Source organism: Ictidomys tridecemlineatus, chromosome 7, assembly GCF_052094955.1.
Source record: "Ictidomys tridecemlineatus isolate mIctTri1 chromosome 7, mIctTri1.hap1, whole genome shotgun sequence".
Lineage (NCBI taxonomy): Eukaryota > Metazoa > Chordata > Mammalia > Rodentia > Sciuridae > Ictidomys > Ictidomys tridecemlineatus.
The window spans coordinates 15032087-15054186 of NC_135483.1; the positions used below are offsets into that span (position 1 = coordinate 15032087).

A 22100-nucleotide genomic window follows, 5' to 3' on the forward strand; every position below is an offset into this window, starting at 1 on the left:
CCAGGAGCAGCCCCGCTGGGGACAAGGGGAGCCTTCCAAGACTCTCTCCATGGGGCCCTGGGAGCGGCAGGCAAGGACCCCGACATGAGAGGCTGGGGGCACGCAGTGTGGCAGCAGGCTAAGGGACCCGCGGTCCGACAAGCCAGGTTCCCACTTCAGGACCACTTCCTAAAAGCCTTCTGCCCCTGAAGGCGGGAGCCAATCCACTCCACCTCAGTTTCGTCTCTAAAATGGGGACAGTAAGACGCACCTTGCAGCATCATTTAGGAAGTTAGATGAACTTTCCATGTTTCAAATGCCTAGCACACAGTAGGTGCTTCCATCCACTGGCAAATCCTTATTGAACACCTGCATGCCAGGTGCTGGGGCACTGATGGACAAGGCGTTGCCATGCCCAGGAAGCAGCCAGGTAAGGAGGCCGACACAGCTAGCGAGAAGGCTCTGTGGGAGGGTCGGGGCCTGGGACCCCCTGAGGAGGGGTGTTGCAGGGGACTCATTGTTCTGTTGTGAAGAGAGGTTCAGTCACCGGCAAGCGAGGGCCAGGCCAGGGCTCATCCCCAGGCTTTAGACCCACACTGCTGCCCCCTTTCCCTGAGAAAGACTGGGCCAGTTCAGGGTTAAAGAGTCAGGCCCAGCGTAGCATCTCCACTGGAGGCTGCCCGGCCTTCCTGCTCAGCACTGGACACCCCAGCCCACTGTGCAGAGGGCCCTACCTGGGGCACACAGTGTGCTCATCCAGTCACCTGCTGATGGATATTGTATTATTTCCAGTTCGTGGCTATTATAAATAAAGCTGCTATGAATATTCTTGATCCAGACTATATGTGGGTATATGTTTTCATTTCTCACTGATAAATTTCAATGGGTATGGCTAGATCCTGCTCCGCCTCCTGAGCCCCTGGGACCACAGGTGCTCACGGCCACTCTTGGCCCCGTGGTACTATTTTATAGTCTCTCAGCATAGGTAAGTTCTGGTTGCTCCAATTTCCTGATTAGCCATGTTGAACATCTTTCAAGGTGCTTGTCATTTATCTTCTTTGATGAAGTGTCTGTTCAAGTCTTTTGCCCATTTTTAATAACTGGGGTTTCCCTCTTCTTATTCAGTTTGAGAGTTCTTTATATTTGAGGTATAAGCATCTCCCCTGCCCTTTTTTGTCTTTTGGTTCTGGGGATCTAACCCAGGGCCTTGAGCATGCAAGGCAAGCCCTCTACCACTAAGCTCCACCATTAACCCTGGGTCTGAGCCCTTTATCAGATTTGTGATTTGCAAAATTGTTCTCTAAATCTGTGTTTATATTTCTATTCTTTCAAGTATCTTCTAGCAGCATACATTTTTTTTTAAATTTACTTGAAGTTCAATTTATTCATTTATGAGTTATTCTTTTAGGGTGATAGCTAAGAAATCTTTGTCCAGGCCAAGGATACAAAGGTTTTCTCCATGTTTTTTTATTCTAGAAGTTTCATCGTTTTCAGTTTTACATTTAGGCCTATGATCCATTTTGAGTTAGATTTTGCATATGGCCTGGATCCAAGCTCATTTTTTAGAATACAATACCCAGTTTTCCCAGCACCATTTGTTGAAAAGCTCGTCTTTTCTCCACACATTTACTTTTGTACCTTTGTTTTAAAAAATCAGTTACCTTCTTCCTCCCCTGCAAAATCAGCTACCCATATTATGTGTAGATCTGTTTCTGGACCCTTCTGTCTCATGGATCCGTTTGCCCCAGAATCGGGCTTGAAGTCAGGTGAAGCTGGTCTCCCAACCTTGTTCCTTTTCACACAGTTTTGGCTATTGCCGGTCCTTTATGTTTCCTTGTGAGATTCAGTAGCAGTTTGTCAGTTTCTCAAAAAAAAAAAAAAAAAGAAAAAAGAAAAAGAAAAAGAAAGTGGTAGGACTTTGCATGTATCTAGTAGCTGTTCAGAAAATGATCCAGACCTTCAGTCTTGATATTTACACTGCTACAGTGCTCCATAGTTTTTTCGACCTTCAGGTTAATGCTCCACAAACCTGTGACATGGCTTGGCTGGAGTCCCCCCATTGTAACCCGAGGCTCTGAGAAGCAAAGACTCTGCTAGTGAGTGGCAGAGGAAAGCTGAATGCCTGTCTTGAGACCGATCCCGGGCCCTCCAGCAGTCGGCTGCCTCTGTGCAGGGGTCTGCAATAGATGCTTCATATTCCAAAAAGTTTGATAAACCGGACGTCGTTTGGGTGGCCTTTCTAAAATCACTCCCGAAGGCTGCCGCTGTGCGAGTGCATTTCCGTTGCCCTTATGCGAACGCCTCCCTCTGGCTTCCCTAACATGTGGGCGACAGTCTTAATAGGAAAACCATATGCCATTGTTCCCCTTCAACTTTCTTTCTTGGCAAGAACACAGCTCCGTGGAGGAAAAAGGGAGAGGAAACAGGGACACAGCGCAGAAGGAGGGATTCCGGTTTTGAAGTGAGGAAGAGCTTCCGGAGGGTGGAGGCTGCCAAGCGCTGGAGGGAGACGCCAAAAAGAATGAGAACTTTTTCCAGCCTGGAAATCTTGAGGTTGCCTTCTCCCTCGGGTGGCGATGGCCTCCACACTCTCTGTCCTCTGAGGCCAGGGGAGGTCAGTCACTCGGCCTTCCCAACAGATTCCTTCATGTGCACAACGGCAGGTAGGGGGACTCCCAGGGTAGCCCCCGCATCCCAGGGGACCAAGATGGAGTGGACCAGGGTGGGCAGAGCAGTTCTGAAAGACGGGCTTGTCAGTCTCCCTGGAAACAGGCCCTGAGATGGAGATCTGCACGGGGGAGGTGTGTCAGGCGTGTTCCCGGAACATCTGTGAGGGTGACCGCAGCTGATCGGGCGACGTGACTGGAACCGAGTTCTCAGCCCAAAGAGCTGGTCTCCGTCCCCCCATCCCCACTACCTGTCATTAGGGGCCAGCTGACCCAGGGAAGGAGAGAGACTCACTGTGACCCTCACTGAGATGCTCCCGGTCACTCTGGGGAAGTGAGCACAAGGGGCTGTGGGGCAGGGGTACACTGCAAGGGCTGAGAAGGTCCCGGATCTCTCCGTGGAGTCAGACCCCTCGTGTTCAGAGCAGCAGGAACGCAGCCCTGGAGCCCCTGTGAGGAGCACGTCCATTATCGGCTCACCCCGGGAAAGCGGAGTAAAAAGGATGTCAATGCAACAGCATCAGCTGGGAAACTGTGCTTCAGGAGCCCTCCCAAGCCTCACCTGCACCCGGTCCTGTCCATGCCTCAGCCCTGCTAGCCTGGGTCCCACAGGGACAGGGGGCTTTCCATGCCCAGTGCCCTGGTCACTGTCCAGCAGAGGTGGAGCCCAATGCAGATGGTCTCTGACTATTTTTTGAGGGGGGTACTGGGGATGGAACTCAGGGGCACTCAACCACTGAGCCACATCCCTATTTTGTATTTTATTTAGAGACAGGGTCTCACTGAGTTGCTTAGAGCCTCACTTTTGCTGAGGCTGGCTTTGAATTTGAGATCTTCCTGTCTCAGCCTCCTGAGCTGCTGGGATCATATATATGTGCCACTGTGCCTGGTGGTCTCTGACTGTGTGTGTGTGTGTATGTGTGTGTGTGTGTGTGTGTGTGTGTGTGTGTGTGAGTGTGTTGCTGGGGATGGAACCCAGGGCCTTGTGCATGCGAGGCAAGCACTCTACCAACTGAGCTATCTCTCCGGCCTGGTCTCTGACTTCTGATGGTTCAATTTTTCAACTTTACAGTGATATGAAGAAGGTGCGTTCAGTGGAAATCATACTTCAGACTTTGCTCTTTTCCCAGGCCAGTGAAATCAGGTGGGACCCTCTCTGGCAAGGCTGGGCAGCTCCCAGTGAGCCCCCACATCATGGGGGGAGAGAGACAACAGCTGTGGTGCACCTTACCTGAGACGCTCTGCACTTCCCTCGAAAGCAGGCTCCGTGTGGGAGGATCTCGCCGACTGCAGGCTAAGGTGAGTGTGCGCCCTGGGAAGCCAGCTTAGCTAGGGTGCCCCGGTGGCCAGGAGCATTCAAGGCATTTGCAACGTGTGATATTTTCACCTGAGCCCCAGGTCCCCGTGGAAGGCTGAGGCACAGCTGCACGGTGAGCTGACCTCAGCCCTCGGCTCACAGAGGGGGGGTCCCTGTGGGGGTGTCCTTTCTTTTCTAACTCTTTCTCACGAGGGTTTCCTGAGCTTTTGCTTCCATGTTTGCTATCTCACAGGGGGTCTAGAAACTAACGAAAGACATGACGATTCTAGAATGCTGCCATGTCTTTCATGTCCCCAGGTGATGGGCTCCTTGGCTGATTTGTGGAGAAACAAATTGACTGCCCCTCCAGAAAGAAGCTCCCCTCCCACCTCGCCCCTCTGGTGAGGAAGGTTGGGCTTCTCCTCCGCCTGCTCTGTCCAGAAGCTTCTGGAGGAAGGGGAAATGCACCCATCCCTTGTGCAACCCTGAAAGGCTGAGCACTGACCTGGGACTGAAGAGCATGCTCAGGACCGAGCCCACGGCAGGCTGGGGGGAGATATCGCCCTGTGGGAGGGGACGGTGTCCTGCTTGTCCTGCAGGGTTCCTCTAGTGAGTATTATTTGCAGCTGTCTCCCAGACGGCAGCCCTGATCTGTGGCACCATGGGATCCACAGCAGCTCCGCGTTCAGTGTGACCGTGGTGGGGCAGGTGGTGGCGGAACCCAGAGATAGAGATCCTAATGCAAACCACAGGGCGGGCAGCAGCGAGGAGAGGAGAGCTGAGCTGAGACTCAGGAGGCAGAGGGCCAAGCCAGGTGGCAGGGCCCAGAGCCAGAGAAGAGCCTGGGCTGGCCCCAGAGCTTCCAGAGAGGCAGGCCATTCTGTTTGATCCCAAGGCAGAGTGTCGGGGCAGGGGACAGGCTGCAGGGGGAAGAACACACAGGAAGGGCAGGGGCTGAGCAGGGAAGAGCTGGGCCAGACCTAAGCCCCAGGGAACAGCAGCGTCCCCAGGAAGAATTGGACAAAAAGCCAGGAGCAGCCCCTTGGGGCACCCCCAGGATGGTGCCCAGCCTGCCCTGTTGGCACCGCAGCAGCAGCAGGCTGGACACACCTCCCCAGGACCGGCAGGCCTGGGCTTCCCCCCTTCTGCCCTGCAGGTGGTCTGATCCCTCCCTTCCCTCTGCCTGTTCCTTTGCTCCCCTCTTGCCCAGCACCGTCCTCACCCTTCAGTGTTTTGCTCCTCCTCTGCCAGCTTCCTGTCTGTTTTGTTCCCAGGATCCTAGATGTTGGGCTCACGGAAAATACTCAATAAATATTTATGGCCTGAGACCCTGCCAATGAGAGCGTCCACTTACTGAGCACGTCACACTCTCCCTGTGTTCTCCCGTTTATCCTCACCATGACCCTCGCTTGACAGATAAACCCAAGCCAAGGGACTAGATAAAGCGGCACCATGTATATGGCTACCAAGGGGCAGAGCTGGGGTGCCAACCCTGAGATTTAGTATCGCAGTTCCTGCTGAGTTCCCTCGGGAAAACCGCCTCAGCCTTTCCAAGAAGAGATGAACTCTAAAAGGGGACGTGTTTTACGCCATGCGCACAGACATACACTTCAAAGACCAAGTTGCAACACCTACATCTCCAAATTCACAGGGCGAATTTGCCAAAGTGGTGGCACTGGCTGAGGTATGGACACGATCCTCACGATCCTCACGCACGGACGGGGCCGTGAATTTACTGGTAAATCTCTCCTGGAAATGGGGATGCACCTTCCCACACTGTGGCTAACTCAGGAAGCCTGTTAACTCCTGATGCCTCCTGATTTTACTCTGAGCCTCAATGCCAAGAGTCCAGAGGGACTGGATATGGATAGTGGCCTCTGATGGGGTCAATGATGGACCAGGGATTGAACCCAGGGATGCTTAACCACTGAGCAACATCCCTGGCCCTTTTTTGTATTTTATTTAGAGACAGGGACTCACTGAGTTGCTTAGGGCCTCACTAAATTACTGAGGCTGGCTTTGAACTCGCAATCCTCTTGCCTCAGTCTCCCGAGCAGCTGGGATTACAGGCGTGCACCACCACACCTTGCTAAGGAGCCCATTCTTAAGGAAACTGCCATGTCTGAGTTGTTATTCAAACTGTGGACAAACAACAAGGAAGGAGAGTGGTAGATGGGACCAAAGCCTGATATCATTTCTCCCTCCAGCCACTGGGAAGAGGGCAAGGGGTCCTTGTTCTTCCATCTCACAGGTGGGGCCTGAGGCTGAGGCAGCTCAGGGGCCCACTGGAAATCCGTGGCCAGTTTCAGGACTCCAGGCCAATGCTACCCAGTGTGCCAGCCCCAGTCCGTTTCTGTCCACTGGTCATTTGGGAAAGACAGTGATCCGAGCAGTTAAGAAGCTGGTGTCCATCAAGAGCATCTCCTGCAAACTGCACCAGGCCTGGAGCTTCCCAGCTCACTGGTGGGTGGGGAGAAGTCGGGTTGTCCCGCCTGATGAGGCAGCACCCCGGCTTCCCCCACTGCCCAAGTGCCGGGCTCTGAGTGGCTCTGTGCTGGCCTCCTTCAGGGAGAAGAGGATGGTACAGACGACCACCCTTCACATCCCAGTGCACTGTTAAGATCTGAACATTGTATTAAGTCCCTCAACAAAGCCTATTTCTACATTTTCTCTGGTTTATTTTGGATCATTTGCTTGGGGTTTTGTCCTGCCTCCCCCCCCCCCCACTTCCTTCTTCTTCCTTAAGCCTGTCTATTGTTTCTTAAATGAACCAAGTGCTAACATTTCTGCTATTTGCTACAGGACTTGAATACTAGAACAGAAAACACATACTGACCTGGCCTCTTTGGGACCCTCTGTCCATTTGAGTCCCTAGTAAGAACAGTGGCCTGCCCTCCCCTCTCTTTGCAATCCTGCGTTTCTGGTGTCCAGCCTCTGGGCCTTGCGCAGGCTGGTCCCTGTTAGGTGCCTCTGCGTCCCTCCCAAATTGGCCCCTTTTACAATGACCAAGGCCAATGCCCCTGGCCCATGAAGTCTTCATTGAACACCACATCCTCAAGTCTTTCACTGCTTTGGGAGCACAATGTGACCCTCTATAATTACCTTGAAAAAGACTAATTGTAAGGATGTGAATATGTATTTTAGAAAATGTAATCGCCCCATGTATTAATCTGTTTTTCATTTTTATAATGAAATGCCTAAGGCAGGCTAACTGCATAAAGAAAAGAGGCTTCTTTAGTTCGTAGCTTTGGAGGCTGAAGGTCCAAACAGCAAGGTGCGGGCTCTGTTGAAGGCCCCTCTTCCCTTGGCTGCATCACCTCATGGCGGAGCAGGAGCCTATAAGGGAGGAAGAGATCACATCTTGAAACAGGAAGCCAGAGAAAGACTGCCCCCTCACTGACCCAAGGACCACTCTGTAGGCTCCTGCCATTAAAGGTCCACCACTTCCCAATATGTCACCTGGGGACCCAGCCTCCAACACAGGCATCTTTGGGGGAACACACTTAAACAAATCTAAACAAAGGCTCCCCCACCAGTGCTGGTACCCCCTCCCCATCTCTGCGTCTGGTTGGCCTGTGTGTTATTCAGTCCCGGTGGTTCACACGCACTCCACAGACCACAGCCGCCTAGAAAGCAGGGACCCGGTGATGATCCAGGGCCAGGGGGTGCACAGCCAGGCCCCGCCCCTTCTCAGACAGGCCCCGCCCCCTTTCCGCCAGACCCCCCCACCATCACGTCCTGCAGGGACGTGATATCTTACTTGATCCGGAGACTGCACCTAGGGCGTGCGGAGCAGGGGTCACTCTCCCTTTCACAGGTGAAGGCACCAAGATGCAGAGGAGTGAATGGGAGCCACCTCAGGTGACACTGGAACTTGGGTCTTACGACTTGTCCAGCTGTCCCAGAAGGACTCTTGATGTCCCTAACCCTGCTCCGGAGAGCGCGGCTTTGCAGAACTGAGGCTGGCTGAAGGCACGCTGCCATCGCTCCTCTCTCACGGAACAGCCCAGCCCAGGCTGCTCCCCACTGCGATTCGGTTTGTGCCCTTGTGGCAACCTTGAAACACACCTGGGTTTCCGCATCCCCTTGGGTGAATCATAAGCCACCAGCCAGCTGTTGCCTCCCCTTTAGTTCCAGTGCAGCCTGCGGCTTGTTTCCTTTAGCTGACATTGGACAGCCTCCTTGCACACGTGGTCGGGTCGGGACACAGGTTGGTGCGAAGGCAAACACAGGCCACGGGACAGGACTGCCCCTCTTCCAGGTGCCAGGAGCGCCCCTGTTTACAGAGCTCCCAGGGCCACCTGCTGCAAGGTGACGGATGGGGACGTGCTGCTGAGCTCATGCTGACTGACTGGAGGAATGGCCGGAGTGCCTGTCAGAGCTCTGTGGGGTGACCAGGATGTCAGCCCTGGAGACCCAGAAAGCCATGTGCTCGCTCACACTTGTCTTGGGACCAGAGGAGCCCTCCTGGGCCCATTTTTTCCTGACATTCAGAGCAGCTGGGGGGGGGGAGCGTGCCTTGGTGATGAGCTAGAGCTTCACACTAGTGTCTCCATACCCCCAGGGGACTTCTTTAATCCGGGTAAGTGCGCCATTCTCTTAGGAGAGCCCTGGTCAGGGGGCGCTGCTGCCCAGCCCTGCAAGAGCCTTCCAGTGGCCCGCCCAGGACGATGTTGGCACCTCAAGAATACCCGTTCCTTTTCATTTAATATTACGTATTGATTTTAATGTGTTTCTAAATGTCCTGGTGACTTCATGTGTGTTATTTAGGAGAAGGCCAAACATTTTTAACAAGTGAGTTGATTAAAGCCGATTAAAGCCACTCAAAAAATTAAGCAAATAATAATACGCGGCATGAGTGGCTACGATCAGACTCTGATGGGGAAGCTTTAACAACGGGGCTCTGGGAAACACCATTTTCCTGGAGAATCCCATTTTCATACCAATACACTGAGCCTGCTCCAGCTGAGCAGGGGGCTAAAGTTCCCTCTGACCTCAAGCTGCCAGGGGGCGTGGTGTGGTCAAGTGCAGTGAGAGGTATTTTTGTGAGTTGCTTTGTTTTCCTTGAGATTTTACTATATGGTGGGCCTTTCGGACAGATAATGAAGATGCCCGCCCCCCCCCCCCCCAGGGGCAGCCAAAACTGAACTGGCAACGAGGGGACTGATGGGCCAAGGAAATTGGGACCAAGTGGGTTGTCAGTCTTTCAACTTATCAGAATATTAAAAAAGAAAAAAAATAGGTTCAAATTTTTTTCACCTCTGGTCTTGGTTGAGCCTTTAAGAATATGGTATTTAGATAGCTCAGCTAGGCTACGTGATACGTTTCCTGTTCTGTTTTACTTTGTTAGCCAGACATGGACCCACTGGCTTGTCCTTATGTGCCAGGTCATCAGGGCAGAGGGCCCACAGGGAGATGCTTTCGACTCACCTGGGAAGAAGCATGATACACGCAGATTCCCGGGCCCCTCCCAGGGTTCTGGCTTAGGGGGTCTGGGGTAGGCCTGGGCCATCTGCATTCTGGCCAGCTCTTCAGGTTGCCGGATAATGGTGTCCCTGGACCTCATTTTGTGAAACCTTAATGCTCAGGGGGTAAGCATGACTCAGATGTGGATTCCAGCCTTGGAGAGCACAGAAGCCCCGGAGCCAGGGATCCACTGTGGGGGGAAGGAGGACAAAGAGCAGGGAGCCCTTCCTTCCCGCCTTGTCTCCGCGTGGCTACTTGCTGCTGCTGGAACTTCAAAACCCCACGCACCTCTTCTACTCCAATTTCACTCTTCTGTTCACCCCAACCCACACGTTTTCCACTGAAGTTTTTTTTTTTTTTTCTAGAACTTTGACTTGGCTCACTTTTTACCTCCCATGTCTCTTCATACCACCTCAGCCTTTTCTCTAACTTTCTGGATGTTTGAGATTATTCTCATTCATGATTTTAATGTCCTTATTGACTCCCTGCATCATCCACGTCCCTTCTGGGTCTTTCTATGGTCTGATTTTCTCCTTGTTATGGATCCTGCTTTCCTGCAGGCCTGGAGCTTTTTGATTGATACCAGACATTGTGGATTTGACGTTGTCAGGTGGTAGATCTGTGTATGTGCATGCATTTTTTAAAGAATTATTTTTGAGCCTTGTTGTATTACACAATTAAAAACAGTTCATTTTTTTAAATGGTTAAAGGTCAGCAGACTATAGCTTATAGGCCAAATTCAACTCTCCACCACTTTTTTTTTTTTTTTAGCACCGCTGGGCTACATCTTCAGCCCTTTTTATTTAATTTTGAGATGGGGTCTTGCTGAGTTGCACAGGTTGGCCTCAAGTTTGTGATTCTCCTGCCTCAGCCTTCGGAGTCACTGGGATTATCGATGAGTGTCCCTGCGCCTGGCTCCACTGTGCTTTTTATGGCTCATGAGCTAAGAATGATTTTTACATTTTTAAATAGTTGAAAACAGAAAAGAACAATATTTTGTAGCTAATAATTTCTGTATTTTTTCATTTGAAAAACCCCTCTTCAACATTTCTTTCTTTAGTCATAAACATTTGTGATCTTTTTTAAAAATATCTACTTTTTAGTTGTAGGTGGACACAATATTTTTATTTTATTTTTATATGCTGAGGATTGAACCCAGTGCCTCACACATGAAAATCAATTGAAAATTCAGTGTCTGTATGTAAAGTTTAATGGAACATGGCCACTCTCTTTCACTTCATACAGTTTAAGGCTGTTTTGATGAACAGAGACCATGTGCCCTGCAGAGGTGAGAACATTCGCTGCCTGACCCCTTCTGCTTTCTCTTTCTCCCTCTCTTTTTGTGGTTCTGGGGATTGAAACCAGGACCTCTGCTAGCTGGGCCATCACTGAGCTACATCCCAGCCCTTTTCATTTTTTATTTTGAGACAGGATCTCATTAAGTTGCTGAGGCTGGCCTCCAACTAGTAATCCTCCTGCCTCAGCCTCCTGAGGAGCTGGGATCACAGGCATGGCCAATACCCGTCCTGCTTTTGAAGCTTGTCTCGTAGCATTGCTAAGCAGCACAGAGCATCCTATAGTCTGAGGCTCATTCTACTCCACTCTGCCAGGTGACCCGTGAGGATTTTCCCTGGTTGATGGGAAAAGGAACTACTTGGGCCTGTGTGGGGGCCAGGTTTTGTTCTCTCTCTTTTCTGGTGGTTCTTTCCTGGCCTCAGGTGGTTTCCTAGCTGATGACAACTCTGCCCATCTCTAGCCGCTTGATCTCCTGAATCCTCAACTCTGCTGACTCGGCGACTGCCCAGCCCCCACCGGTTCATGTCCTGCACTGCCTACCGTCCAGCGTGTGAAACCCATTGTTTCATAAAAATGACCAGGGCCCGGGGTGGGGCTCAGTGCTAGAGTTCTTCTAGCAAGGCCCTGGCTTCCTGCCCCAGTGCAGCCCGAGAATCAAAGAAAGTTGCATATGATAAATGCCATCCAGATTGTTATTGTTCAAGGTAGGAAGAGAAATTCCACTTCCCAGAAGCAAACCAGGAGCTGCACTTTAGAAGAAATCAGTACATGTGCCTTTACAGCCGCCGTATCGCAGCATGAAAATATTTATAATTTTGTGGGTGATGAAGTCACAGATTCCGTCATTCTACCGGCATCCTTTGCCTACAGTACTCAGTGCAGGGACGTTCACTCCCACTCACAGGTTGACGGAGGCATAATTTCTCCAGACCAATAGAAACCTGAATTTTATCCACAGTCCCCTGTGGCCACTCATGGGCCCCTGCACAAAAGCCTTGTGCTAACAGGAATCGTTTTCTTCTGAGGATTAAGGCCTCTTTCATTTCATGGCACTTATTGTGAATTGCTTGTGGTGTGTTCCTAACAGAGTCCCATGTTTTGTGCAAAATAAGCCTCAGTTTTTCCCTCTGTGGGGAAGAAAATCCTGATTCTTTTCAGCATAGCATCCGTGTTTCATCACCGCTGGTCTTGTTTGTGCCTGTTCTCTGGAGTCATCAGAGTCTCCGCATTCCTTGTGACTGTGGTGACCACGACTGGCCGGCAGACTCGGGCCCCATGCAGATGGCAGGGTCTCTTCTCTGCACGATGACAGGTCCCACACATCCCAGAGGGCACTGCGCCTTTGGTTTGAACGCACAACAAAAGATCGTTTTTCTTTTCTGTTTTTTTTTTTTTTAAGAAAGTATTTACTTGATTTCCTTTTTATTTTATTTTAGTGGTGCTGGGGATCAAACTTGGGGCCTCACACCTACCGGCACGTACTGTACCACTGAGCTGCACCCTTAGCCCCTAATGGTGATCCTCGGGTTGCTTCCTCTTATAGTGGTATATTATTTATCATTCCTAAAACCAATTGTTTTTTCTCATTCAAAAAATCCCTCTTCAACATTCCTTTCTTTAGTCATAAACATTTGGGATCTTTTAAAAATATATATATATTTTTAGTTTTTTTTTTTATATTTACATGGTGCTGAGGATGGAACCCAGGGCCTCACACATGCCAGGTGAGTGCTCTACCTCTGAGCCACAACCCTAATCCCCAAATTCACGATCGTGATATAAGGTTGGGTTGTTCTGTCACCCGCTAATGACTGTCTTCAGAGACTGAATTCTCATCTTTCACAAAGTCCACATGAACAGAGAGAACTGGCCAAGGTTGTCATTCTATTTTGCTTTTTTAAAAAATAGCCAATAGGACTATAGGTTACAGTTGGGACCTCGAGAAACAGCCCTTGGTAACATTCGGTTCTTTATTGCTATGAATCACTATTTAATTGTATCCTCTCATTAACCCTAATGACTTTTTCAGTAATTGCTTACTTTTTTCGGTACTTGGGATTGAACTCAGGGGCTCTTGACCACTGAGGCACATCCCTAGCCCTATTTTGTATTTTTTAGTTAGAGGCAGGGTCTCACTGTGTTGCTTAGCACCTTGCTTTTGCTGAAGCTGGCTTTGAATTCCCAATCCTCCTGCCTCAGCCTCCTGAGCTGTGGGATGACAGGCTTGCACCACCATGCTCGGCCAGTAATCGCTTTTTGAATCCTGGATCTTCTGAGGCTAAATAGAATTCTTATTTCACCCTAATCTTTAAGATAAAGATTGAGAAACTTCTCAGAAGGCTGGAGGAGGTTTGGCTTCCAGCTGAACTTGGGCCTCTGCTGGCTCTTTCGTGCCTGCTCTGGTCACACGTGACCAGAGGAGAGCTCTCCCTCCGTGTGGGGACTTGAGTTTCAGCTAGACTTGTGTCAACTCCACCAAAATCCCGTTTTAGAACATTTCCCTCACCCCAAAGTGGTCCCATGTGCATTTGTTCTCTGTTGTCATTTCCAGGCTGGACCACTAGTAATCTTTCTGTCCCTATAGATTTGTCCCTTTACATTTATATGAGTAGATTCAGAACCCTATGTGACTGGTTTCTTTCAAACTACCTTTTAAGATGTATCAATAAGTCCTTCAGTCCAACTCGTAGAACCGGACTGGAAGGAAGGGTACCAGGGGCTGGGGGCAGGGGTGACCAGGGAGAGATTGGTCAAAGGGCATAAACTTCGGTTATAAGCTGAGTAAGTTTTGGAGATCTAAGATACAGTTAGTAATAATGCACTGCATCCTTGAAATTTGCCAAGAGTAGGTCTGAAGTCCCGCACTACACAACACTCAACCTCGCTCCTGCCTGGCATGGTGGTGCACACTTGTAATCCCAGTGACCTGGGAGGTTGAGGCAGCAGGATCTCACAAGTCTGAGGCCAGCCTTGACAGACAACTTAAGGAGAATCTGTCTCCAAATAAATACATAAATACAAAGGGCTGGGGATGCAGCTCTGTGGTGGCGTGCTCATGCCTGTTTATTGCCAAACAGTTTCCCATGGTATGCATTCGGTTTCCTCATTCACCAGTTGGACCTCTAGACTGTTTTCATTTTGTTGCTCCCACAAACCATGCTCTTACGAACATTTATACACGAGACTCTATGAACAGATGCTTTTATACAGGAGCGGAATTACTGGGCCCTGCGATAAGTTTAACTTCTTAAAATGCCAAACTATTTCCACAGTTACAGCATCAATTTGCATTTCTGTAAGCAGTGCAGAAGGGTTCCCGTTCCTCGTTCTACCTGCCTCTTTTCAGAATAATTATCCCCCTCCATGAGTCTGAGACAAGCCAGATGGTCTCCAAAGCCACGGATTTCCACCCCTCCGGGAATCCACCCCCATCCCATTTCCCAATCAGAAGTTTTTGAGAGCTTTCTGTTAACTTGTTTGGAATTTTGTTACCTGACTTCATATTTCTTCCCTTTGCACGACTTGCACACAGCACTCACATACCTCCTACGGAATGTAATTTTTTATTTTAATTGTTGTGCTGAAGGGCCTCTACCACCAAGCCGCAATTCTAGCCTGGAGTTTAATTTTTTAAATGTCTGCAACAACTAGACAAGTCCTACAGGGGGGATTTAAAAAACAAACAAACAAACAAACAAACAATTTATAAGACTAGCAGAAAACATGGCATTAACTACGCCTTAAAAATACTTATTGAAAAAATAATTGAAGATTCAATGTACCCATTTGGCTCAAATATATTAATTTCTATGTCAGTCTATTTCCTTCAAAAGGGCCACATACTTCCCACAGGACCTATTAGTTGAACATATGACAGAATCTTAAAGCTTTTTTTTTTTTTTTAAAAAAAAACCTTACAAAGATGTCCAAGTGTCCTAGTTGTTGTGAAAACTGGAGCCCCGTGGAGATGGGTTGTCCAAGCCCGTGATAGGCCTGTGAAGGAGAGCGAGCGCCTCTCTGGGGAAGCCCTGCCATAATGGGTGGATGCTGGGAGAAGAGGGAGTGTTGGAGAGAGAGGAGGGGTGCTGCCCTGTGGTTCAATCCTGAACGCCAGGCCAGAACTTCAATCTACAGGGACGCGGGTTTTCGCGGTGTGCTGTGAAGTCACCCAGGCAGCATCCTAGCCGACTAACAGGGGAGGGGCAAGGTCAGTTAGGAGACCAGCTGGAAGGCTGGTCAGTCTCAGAGCAGGGCAAGGAGGGAGGCCTGGACTTGGTGGTGTCTGCAGTGAGAACCGGGGCAGGGGGAACCCCAGCTGTACTAAATGTGGGGATGACTGGAGCCTGAGGCCCGGGACATGTCAGTCACAGCACTAAGGGAGATGGGCAGAAGTGCTGGCCCGCTGGTCATGTACTGCCTGCTAGGGCCCTGGACAGAGCCATGGGCCAGTGCAGCCTGCTGATCGGTTCCCATACAGGCTTGACCATGTACAAGCATGTGACACTGGCAAAGGACTTGGTGACTCAGCCTCGGTTTCCCCATCCGTAAAATGAGGTAATAGCAGCTACCTCCTGGGGCCGTGGGGAGGACTGGCTTGCGTGAAGCAGTGAGATGCCCTGGCCAGTCGTCAGTTCATGCCGGCATTGGGCCCTCAGTCCTGCAGGTTTCCTCTGTCCTGGTCAGGGATTGTCTGCCTGGAAGCTGTACCCACCATAGGTGTTTCCAGCAGGACACTACACGTCAGGAGTTTTCCAAGGTGAGAGAAATGATCTTCTGGAGTCTGTGGCAATGTTTTAAACTTAAAGTTGAAAGCTTCTTAAAAAAACTATTATTAAAAAAATGCCACGTCTACACAAGTGTCCAAGCATCACGTCAGTTGTATCTGGAACATTATTTAGCTGCAATGTGTGGTTTTCAAATGTCCCTCATGGGACTCTGGGACTGTGTGGGCCAAGGGGAGAAGGAAGCCTACCTCCTCTTTAAGCTGTCTTATGTGTTGGATTTTTAAGTTAGAGAGCTATGATTTCATTTGAAAAAAAAGTTCCACTTTTGTTGAAAACTCCTGTAAAAAATTTAATAAATATGCCAGATTGATAATAACAATCAAATCATAAAACGTTTAAAAACGAAAATAAACTTTATACAAAACTTCAAATCCTTTAATTGGCTAGACAAATTTATAAAACAGTTTCTGAAAACTAAACAAGAAAAAATTTCATAGGATACAAACACCGTATCTTTCCCACAGTGGAATGGTGTTATTTTGCATTTTTCTAACCGGTATTGGTATTCACTGCAATATACCAGGATTCTCTTTAGAAAGAATTGGGAAAATGCAAATCGAACATTGGGCAAGCATTTGTGCATGTCCCTATCTGTTTAGGAAACAGTATTTCACAAAAGAACCACATTCCATGAAAAGTCTGTTTGCTCTGGCCTCAACATCGCCGTTTCCTCAGGAAAGCCTGATTCAGATAAAGCACGTTAGGAAACTCAAAATCACTTTGTAGGCAAGTGAATGTCATGAAAATGTTTCCAAAATTAATTCTGCCATGTTGAATCACGCTTTAACCCAAATATGTGTTAATATTTCACGGCCTTCACTGCCGTGTAGTCGCCAAGCCCAGTTATTTCCTTCATTTCAGTTAGACTTATTTTTGCACACATGTTTATTTGTAAAAGCTTTGGCTTTTAAATGTGAGCTCTGAATATATTTTTAGATCCTAAATAAATCAACTGGGAGAAGGAGAGCATGGAGTTAAGGATGAAGACCTGGGGCCAGGCGACTGAAGCGCTGGTGCCAGCTTATCCACATCCTAGGTTGGCGACTTTCCCCAGATTACTTTACTTCTCTGTGCCTGTTTTCCTCATCCACAAAGTGGACATGATGAAGTACCTCTCTCATCAGGCTGTGAAGCTCACAGAAGTCAGTTATATGTAAAGTGCTCTGACTAGCACCTGGTACACAGCAAGCTCTCAGCAAGCGTCAGCCATCATTAGCTATTCATGGTTTCCTGGTGCATCGAGGGTAGCTTCACTGGATTTAATTCAATAGTCTGGTTGATAAAAGTTCATTAAGGCAGACAACAGATTAGTGCTTTTCATGCAACCAGAATGTCATTCAAGACACTCAATCTAAAGGTCCTAGTGCTCATATTCTTGGGGCCACAGGGCCTGGGCCACATCTCCTGAGCGTCTTTACTTTACAGTGAGGCTCCGGGGACCCCTGGACTGGGGCACTTGCAGAGAGCACCCAGCAGAGCCCCGAGCAGCCAGGGTGTGCTTGCTGCAGCCAACACTTTAGACCATGCAGGCTGCAGTGATTCCCACCATGGAATCAATCATTGTGGCCCTGGTGAGCCTGTTACCAGAGAATGACGCCATTCAGGAAAGACAGGACAAATAAAAGCACTTACAGATTCAGAACTGTCAATTATACAAAGTCGTAACAGGAAAGTAAACTGGTTTCGCTTGTGACTGAATGCTATCATTTACTAAACTTATTTTTCATTCAAGTATCAGTAAAAACAATTATAAAAGTCATTCTGATGTATAAGAAATAGAAAAACCTGTAACTTTGGAACAATTTATATTAGGAGGTGTGCAGACAGGACATGCGACAGGTAATACAAGTTTTATTTCAAATGATAAAACAGTTAAAAATAAACAATGTAATGTGCTTGCATTTTTATTATGTAACTTGAAAAAATGCCTTGGATTTCACTTAAACCATCAAGTTTTAACCCAAACCAAGTATTCGGAGCAGCCAGTCCTGAGCTGCTCTGACAAGCATCCATCCTGTGGCTGGCGGGGGCGGGGCGGGCTGCTGACTCCCCGTGGCGAGGGGATCCTTCCTACTCAGGCTGGCGGTACTTCTTCTTGTTGTGGCTCTCAATCGCCCTTCTCAGTGCTTCATCCTGGATGAGATCAGACATTCTTATATCTGTGTGGCTGCAGCCAATTTTGGGGCAACTGTAAGGGAGAAAGAAAATCAAGTCAGTCCCCTGGACTCTGATGCCTTAAGCAGAAACTTTCACATTCAAGTATTAAAAAAAAAAAAAAAAAAAAAAGTGAGGACATGTTAAAAATCACACTGATGAATGCTCACTTAATTCTTCACTGAGGACCCACCAGAGCCAGATTCTGTCCAGGGGCTAGGGACACCAGCAATGTGCCAGCGGGGCTCTTGCTTTCCCTTCTAATGGGAGGGACAGACAATCACTAAGTGACCAAACAAATGCCCCAAGTTCAGGTGGCGCTAAGTGCAAGAGGCAATGAAGCGAGGTCAAGGGAGGTCCAGGGGACAGTGCGATGGGGCTGGCTGTCCCGGGATGGAGCCAGGCAGCGTCTCCAGACTGCTCTTGAGTGAGCCAAGGAGGCCTGCTGGATGCTCTCAGTGAGAGTAAGGCCTGGGTCACTGAAGCAACCAGACAAGGGGGGCCTGGGAGGTGACGTCAGGGGACCAGTGGGGCTTTGGGCTTATTTTAAGTAGGAAGAGAAAACCCTGGAGGCTTTGAGACAGGGGAGGGATGTGACTTAGTTTCTATTTAGAAAACTTTACCGGGCTGCTTAAAGGAGAACACAGGTCCATGGGCAAGAGTGGAGCAGAAAGGAGAATAGTGTGGTGTCCCATCCCCAGGAGGAGCCAAGGGCAGTGTGGCTGATGGTGGCAGCAGGTGGAGTGTAGGGGAGAGGAGAGGTGGGCAGGTGGGCACCTTGGCGTGCCCTTCACTGTAACAGGAATAACGGGAGAACAGGCTGGGGATGGAACCAAGTCTTGACTCTCTGTGCCGCTCTGCATGCCCACGAGGCTCCCGGGAACTTTGGGAGGCCTGTGGCTGAGGAGAGCAGCATGAGTCATCCAGGAAGCAGTGGACGCAAAGCCTGCTTGGTTTAGATGGGGCCTTCTGCAAAGGTGGGGGGTTGGATGAAGTCACCCGATTTCTTCTCACTGGGAGCCAGATTTGGGTAGGGTCAAGGGCCCGGAGTTTGGAGTCAGCTGACCTAGGCCTGGACTCTACCATTTTGTTCCTGTCTTTGTTGGTAGACAAAACCAGAAATGTCCAGCCACCTCCTGGCTGGCCGTCCAAAACCTTCCTCCCCATATTCCTAGAGAGGCCTAAGGGAGGAGCCAGCACAGTTGTGAGTGCAGAACATGGCAGATTCACTCCCCCCGCCGGGCCTCTGTTGCCCTGATGTAAACTGTGTTTACATGTAAACGTTTCACAGGGTGACAGGTAACATGGTGCTCCCTAAAGTTCATTCCCTTCTCTGTCTCCTATGACGGTCACGTTCCCTGATCATCATTCTTCAAAGAAGTTTTCAAGTTCCTGGCCCATCCACATCTCGCATGTACCCAGGGCACATGCTCATTAGCTTCTCTAGGGACAGCGCTGTGCAGGCTTCACCAGACAGCTGTGAGGTGCCACCCAGGCTCAGTCACGCCAGCAGCAGTTCTCCAAGAAGCCCCAGTATGACTGAAAACAAGTAAAGAGGAAAGACAGCAATGAGAAGAGGCAGGAAGGTGGCCCTGAGCTCTAAGTTATCTAGTGGCAGAAAGTCCAACAGCAAAATACGAGAGAAAGGTTTTCTTGGCCCTGGTCTCCAGACAAGGAGTCTTTAAGTTAGAGGGACATTCATCAATGTAATGAATAATAATCACGTGTTTGATAATCTTTTAAAATACGAAAATGTGCACTGTACAGTCAGGAACATGTGTCGAATGACAGCTGTAGAAAGATGTGACAGGAAGGGGCCCAGGCAGGCAGCACTCTGTGGATCTGGCTTGCATTAAGCTAAGGTTTGAGGAATGTACAGTTTAAAAATGTATCGTTTTTTAAGCCCGAGTCCTTGAACTCTGAAGTCTCAAAGGGAATTATTTCTCCAAATATGAAAGCAAGCAGTCGAGAATATGAGGAAGATACAGGTACTAGGGAGAGTTCAGAAGAGGAAGTTCTAAGAGCTTCCAGGGCCGGAAAGGTCACAGGGATAACTCTCCTTCAATCTGCCCACCTAGCGAGCATGGCCTGCCAGGCCTCCCACCTCCACTGCGGAGAGCCAAGTCTAACTCCAGCAGCAGACGGTGAATAAGCTGGGGACAGGGAAGTGGAGAGTGAGGTGGGGAGGACTTCCTGATGACATCAGTGGTGCTGGTCAGTAACTGAGGACGTTCTGAGAATGTCGGCTAGAGTTAACACCACTTGTCGGCAGAACAGCACCCCTTTGTTCGCTTCAGTGGGTGGGAGCCCACAGAGACCTGTGTCAAGGAAAGAGGTTTGAGCTCACTTAGGGGACAGGCTCTGGGGACAGTAGCAGGAGGCAAATAGCACCCCCAAGGGAGCCAGACAGTCTAATGACAAAAAAAAACAAAACAAAAAACCCAAACAAACAAACAACCCCTGCAAAACAAAACAAAACAACAAAAAAAACCAAAAAACAACCTAGAGTGACAGAGACCTGGGCTCCATTCCCTGGCAAATGACTTTCTTCTGTGCCTGGGTTTTGCCCTCTCCACAGACGGGTAGAGCATGGGTCGCTGAGGACCACTAAGCCTCAGGGGCCACTCAGCATTCCCTCCAGGCCCTATCATGAGCAGCTCTTGCCCCGGCCCTTGGCTGCTGCTCCCCACTGACCAGGTGGTATAACCTGGGGTGCATGAGTGTGCCTAACCAGGGAGACTTCCTGGAGGGAGGCTGACGCAGAAGCCAGAGAGAGCCTTGCTTCCTACCCCACCCGAAGAAACAAACACAAGTTTTTAAACTAAATACAACAAAAGGCCACAATGCCATGGTACTGAATCAGGGCACTCCTGCTCTGGAGAAACTCAGTGTAGGCATTAGGCCTTAATCCCCATGACATGTTGGTGAGCAGTTAGGTGTGGTGACACCCGCCTTCCGCCTGCACCACTGTCTTTAGGAGTCAGACATACAAGCCTCGAAGGAGAGGCTGGTCCTGAACCTGGGTCATAGAAGGGCATGGCATTCCCTGGCATGGAGCCAGCATCCAGGTATGATGAACAAAGGCGACTGGCCCTTAGGGGTCCCTCTAGGCTTCGAGGAACCTCAGCCTGAACATCAGTTCAAGAGCACAAGAGCCTGAGTCTTCTGAGTTCTTGAATCTAGGTCCCGAGAATTCCAAGCCCCAGGAGGAAGGTCTCTAGATGCCTCTGGAAATGTGAGTGGGATGGATTCCTGTCATACCTAAACACAGAGAGAAACTCCATGCTACATCCAAGTCTCAGATAATGTGTCACAAAGCAGTGAGATAAGCCACAACAGCTAACACTGTGGGCCTTGCTGACCCTACAGCTATTTGTTTAGCACTCTGGACTCCAAAAAAGAGCTTTCTCAAAGTGCTGTGATTTTCTTTTCTTCCTTTCCTTTTTTTTTTTTTTTTGAGAGAGAGAGAGAGAGAGAGAGAGAGAGAGAGAGAGAGAGAGAGAATTTTTTAATGTTTATTTTTCAGTTTTCAGTGGACACAACATCTTTAATTTTATTTATTTATTTATTTATTAGGTGGTGCTAAGGATCAAACCCAGCGCCCCACACATGCCAGGCAAGTGCGTTACCGCTTGAGCCACATCCCCAGCCCAGTGCTGTGATATTCTACTGCCAAGCTGTGCTGGTCCAGATATAGAACGGACCTCCTGACCATTCCTGGGTTCCCTAGAACTCTGAAGCGATGTTCATTCCCGCTTCATAGCTGAAGAAGCTGAGGTCGAAAGGTCCGATGGCTTGCTGGTAAACACAGTTGAACCCACATTTCTACTCCATTCGATCTGGTTTTATGTGTTCTGAGATATGACTGTGTGTTAACTGTAGCTACTATTCATCAAGAAAGCAAAACAATGACTGTGATAAAATTAGAAATATTCACATGAAAGTCATACGACAGCCTTATTTGTAAGATGATAGTCTTAGGATTAAGATATATTTTAGGAAATTATTCTAACTACTGTACTTGGGGCGAAGGTCTATATAGCCAGTGGAGAGAGCACATCCTAGGTCTGAGCATGCTCAGGGGGGTCCAGACAGTGCCTGGTAACTCAATGACCTGTAACTCCAAACCAACCAAACACAATTACAACAATCTAGGAGGAAGAAGAGATTTCTCAAACTGGATGTGTCACAGACATTTTTAAACAAAGGGAATCTGGTGCTGCTCATCTAACATGTATCATGGGAAATGACACCAGTTTGTGCTGAATCAGAAACCTCTGGAGTAAGTGGTGAACAGGTCTTGGATTCTAATCTGCTGCCAAATGTGCCTGGAATTGAGGACCTGCCTGCTCTTCTCACTGGCTCCCATGGTACCCAGCACTCTATTTTCCTCCTGTTTGCTGGTGAATGTTTAGTCTGCTTTGCTGGATCATCTTCATCTGATTGATGCTGTTGTTG

At 49.1% G+C, this 22100-nt stretch overlaps 1 protein-coding gene and 1 long non-coding RNA gene across 5 annotated transcripts in view; one reads left to right on the forward strand and one right to left on the reverse strand.

The window, feature by feature from the left end:
- Positions 1-2091: 2091 nt before the first annotated feature.
- Positions 2092-6568, forward strand: LOC144365282 (uncharacterized). Its single transcript, XR_013423585.1, has 3 exons — positions 2092-2642; positions 3776-3944; positions 4261-6568. It is a non-coding gene; the product is annotated as an uncharacterized LOC144365282 (long non-coding RNA).
- A 9273-nt stretch (positions 6569-15841) lies between these two features.
- Positions 15842-22100, reverse strand: part of Nsmce2 (NSE2 SUMO ligase component of SMC5/6 complex) — a 221664-nt gene continuing 215405 nt past the window's right edge. For all 4 annotated transcript variants that reach the window (XM_021724265.3, XM_040293672.2, XM_021724263.3 and 1 more), the window contains one exon: positions 15842-17676. In XM_021724265.3, coding sequence (XP_021579940.1) covers positions 17559-17676 — 118 coding nt within the window. In that variant the 3' untranslated portion in view covers positions 15842-17558. The remainder of the gene's footprint in view (positions 17677-22100) is intronic.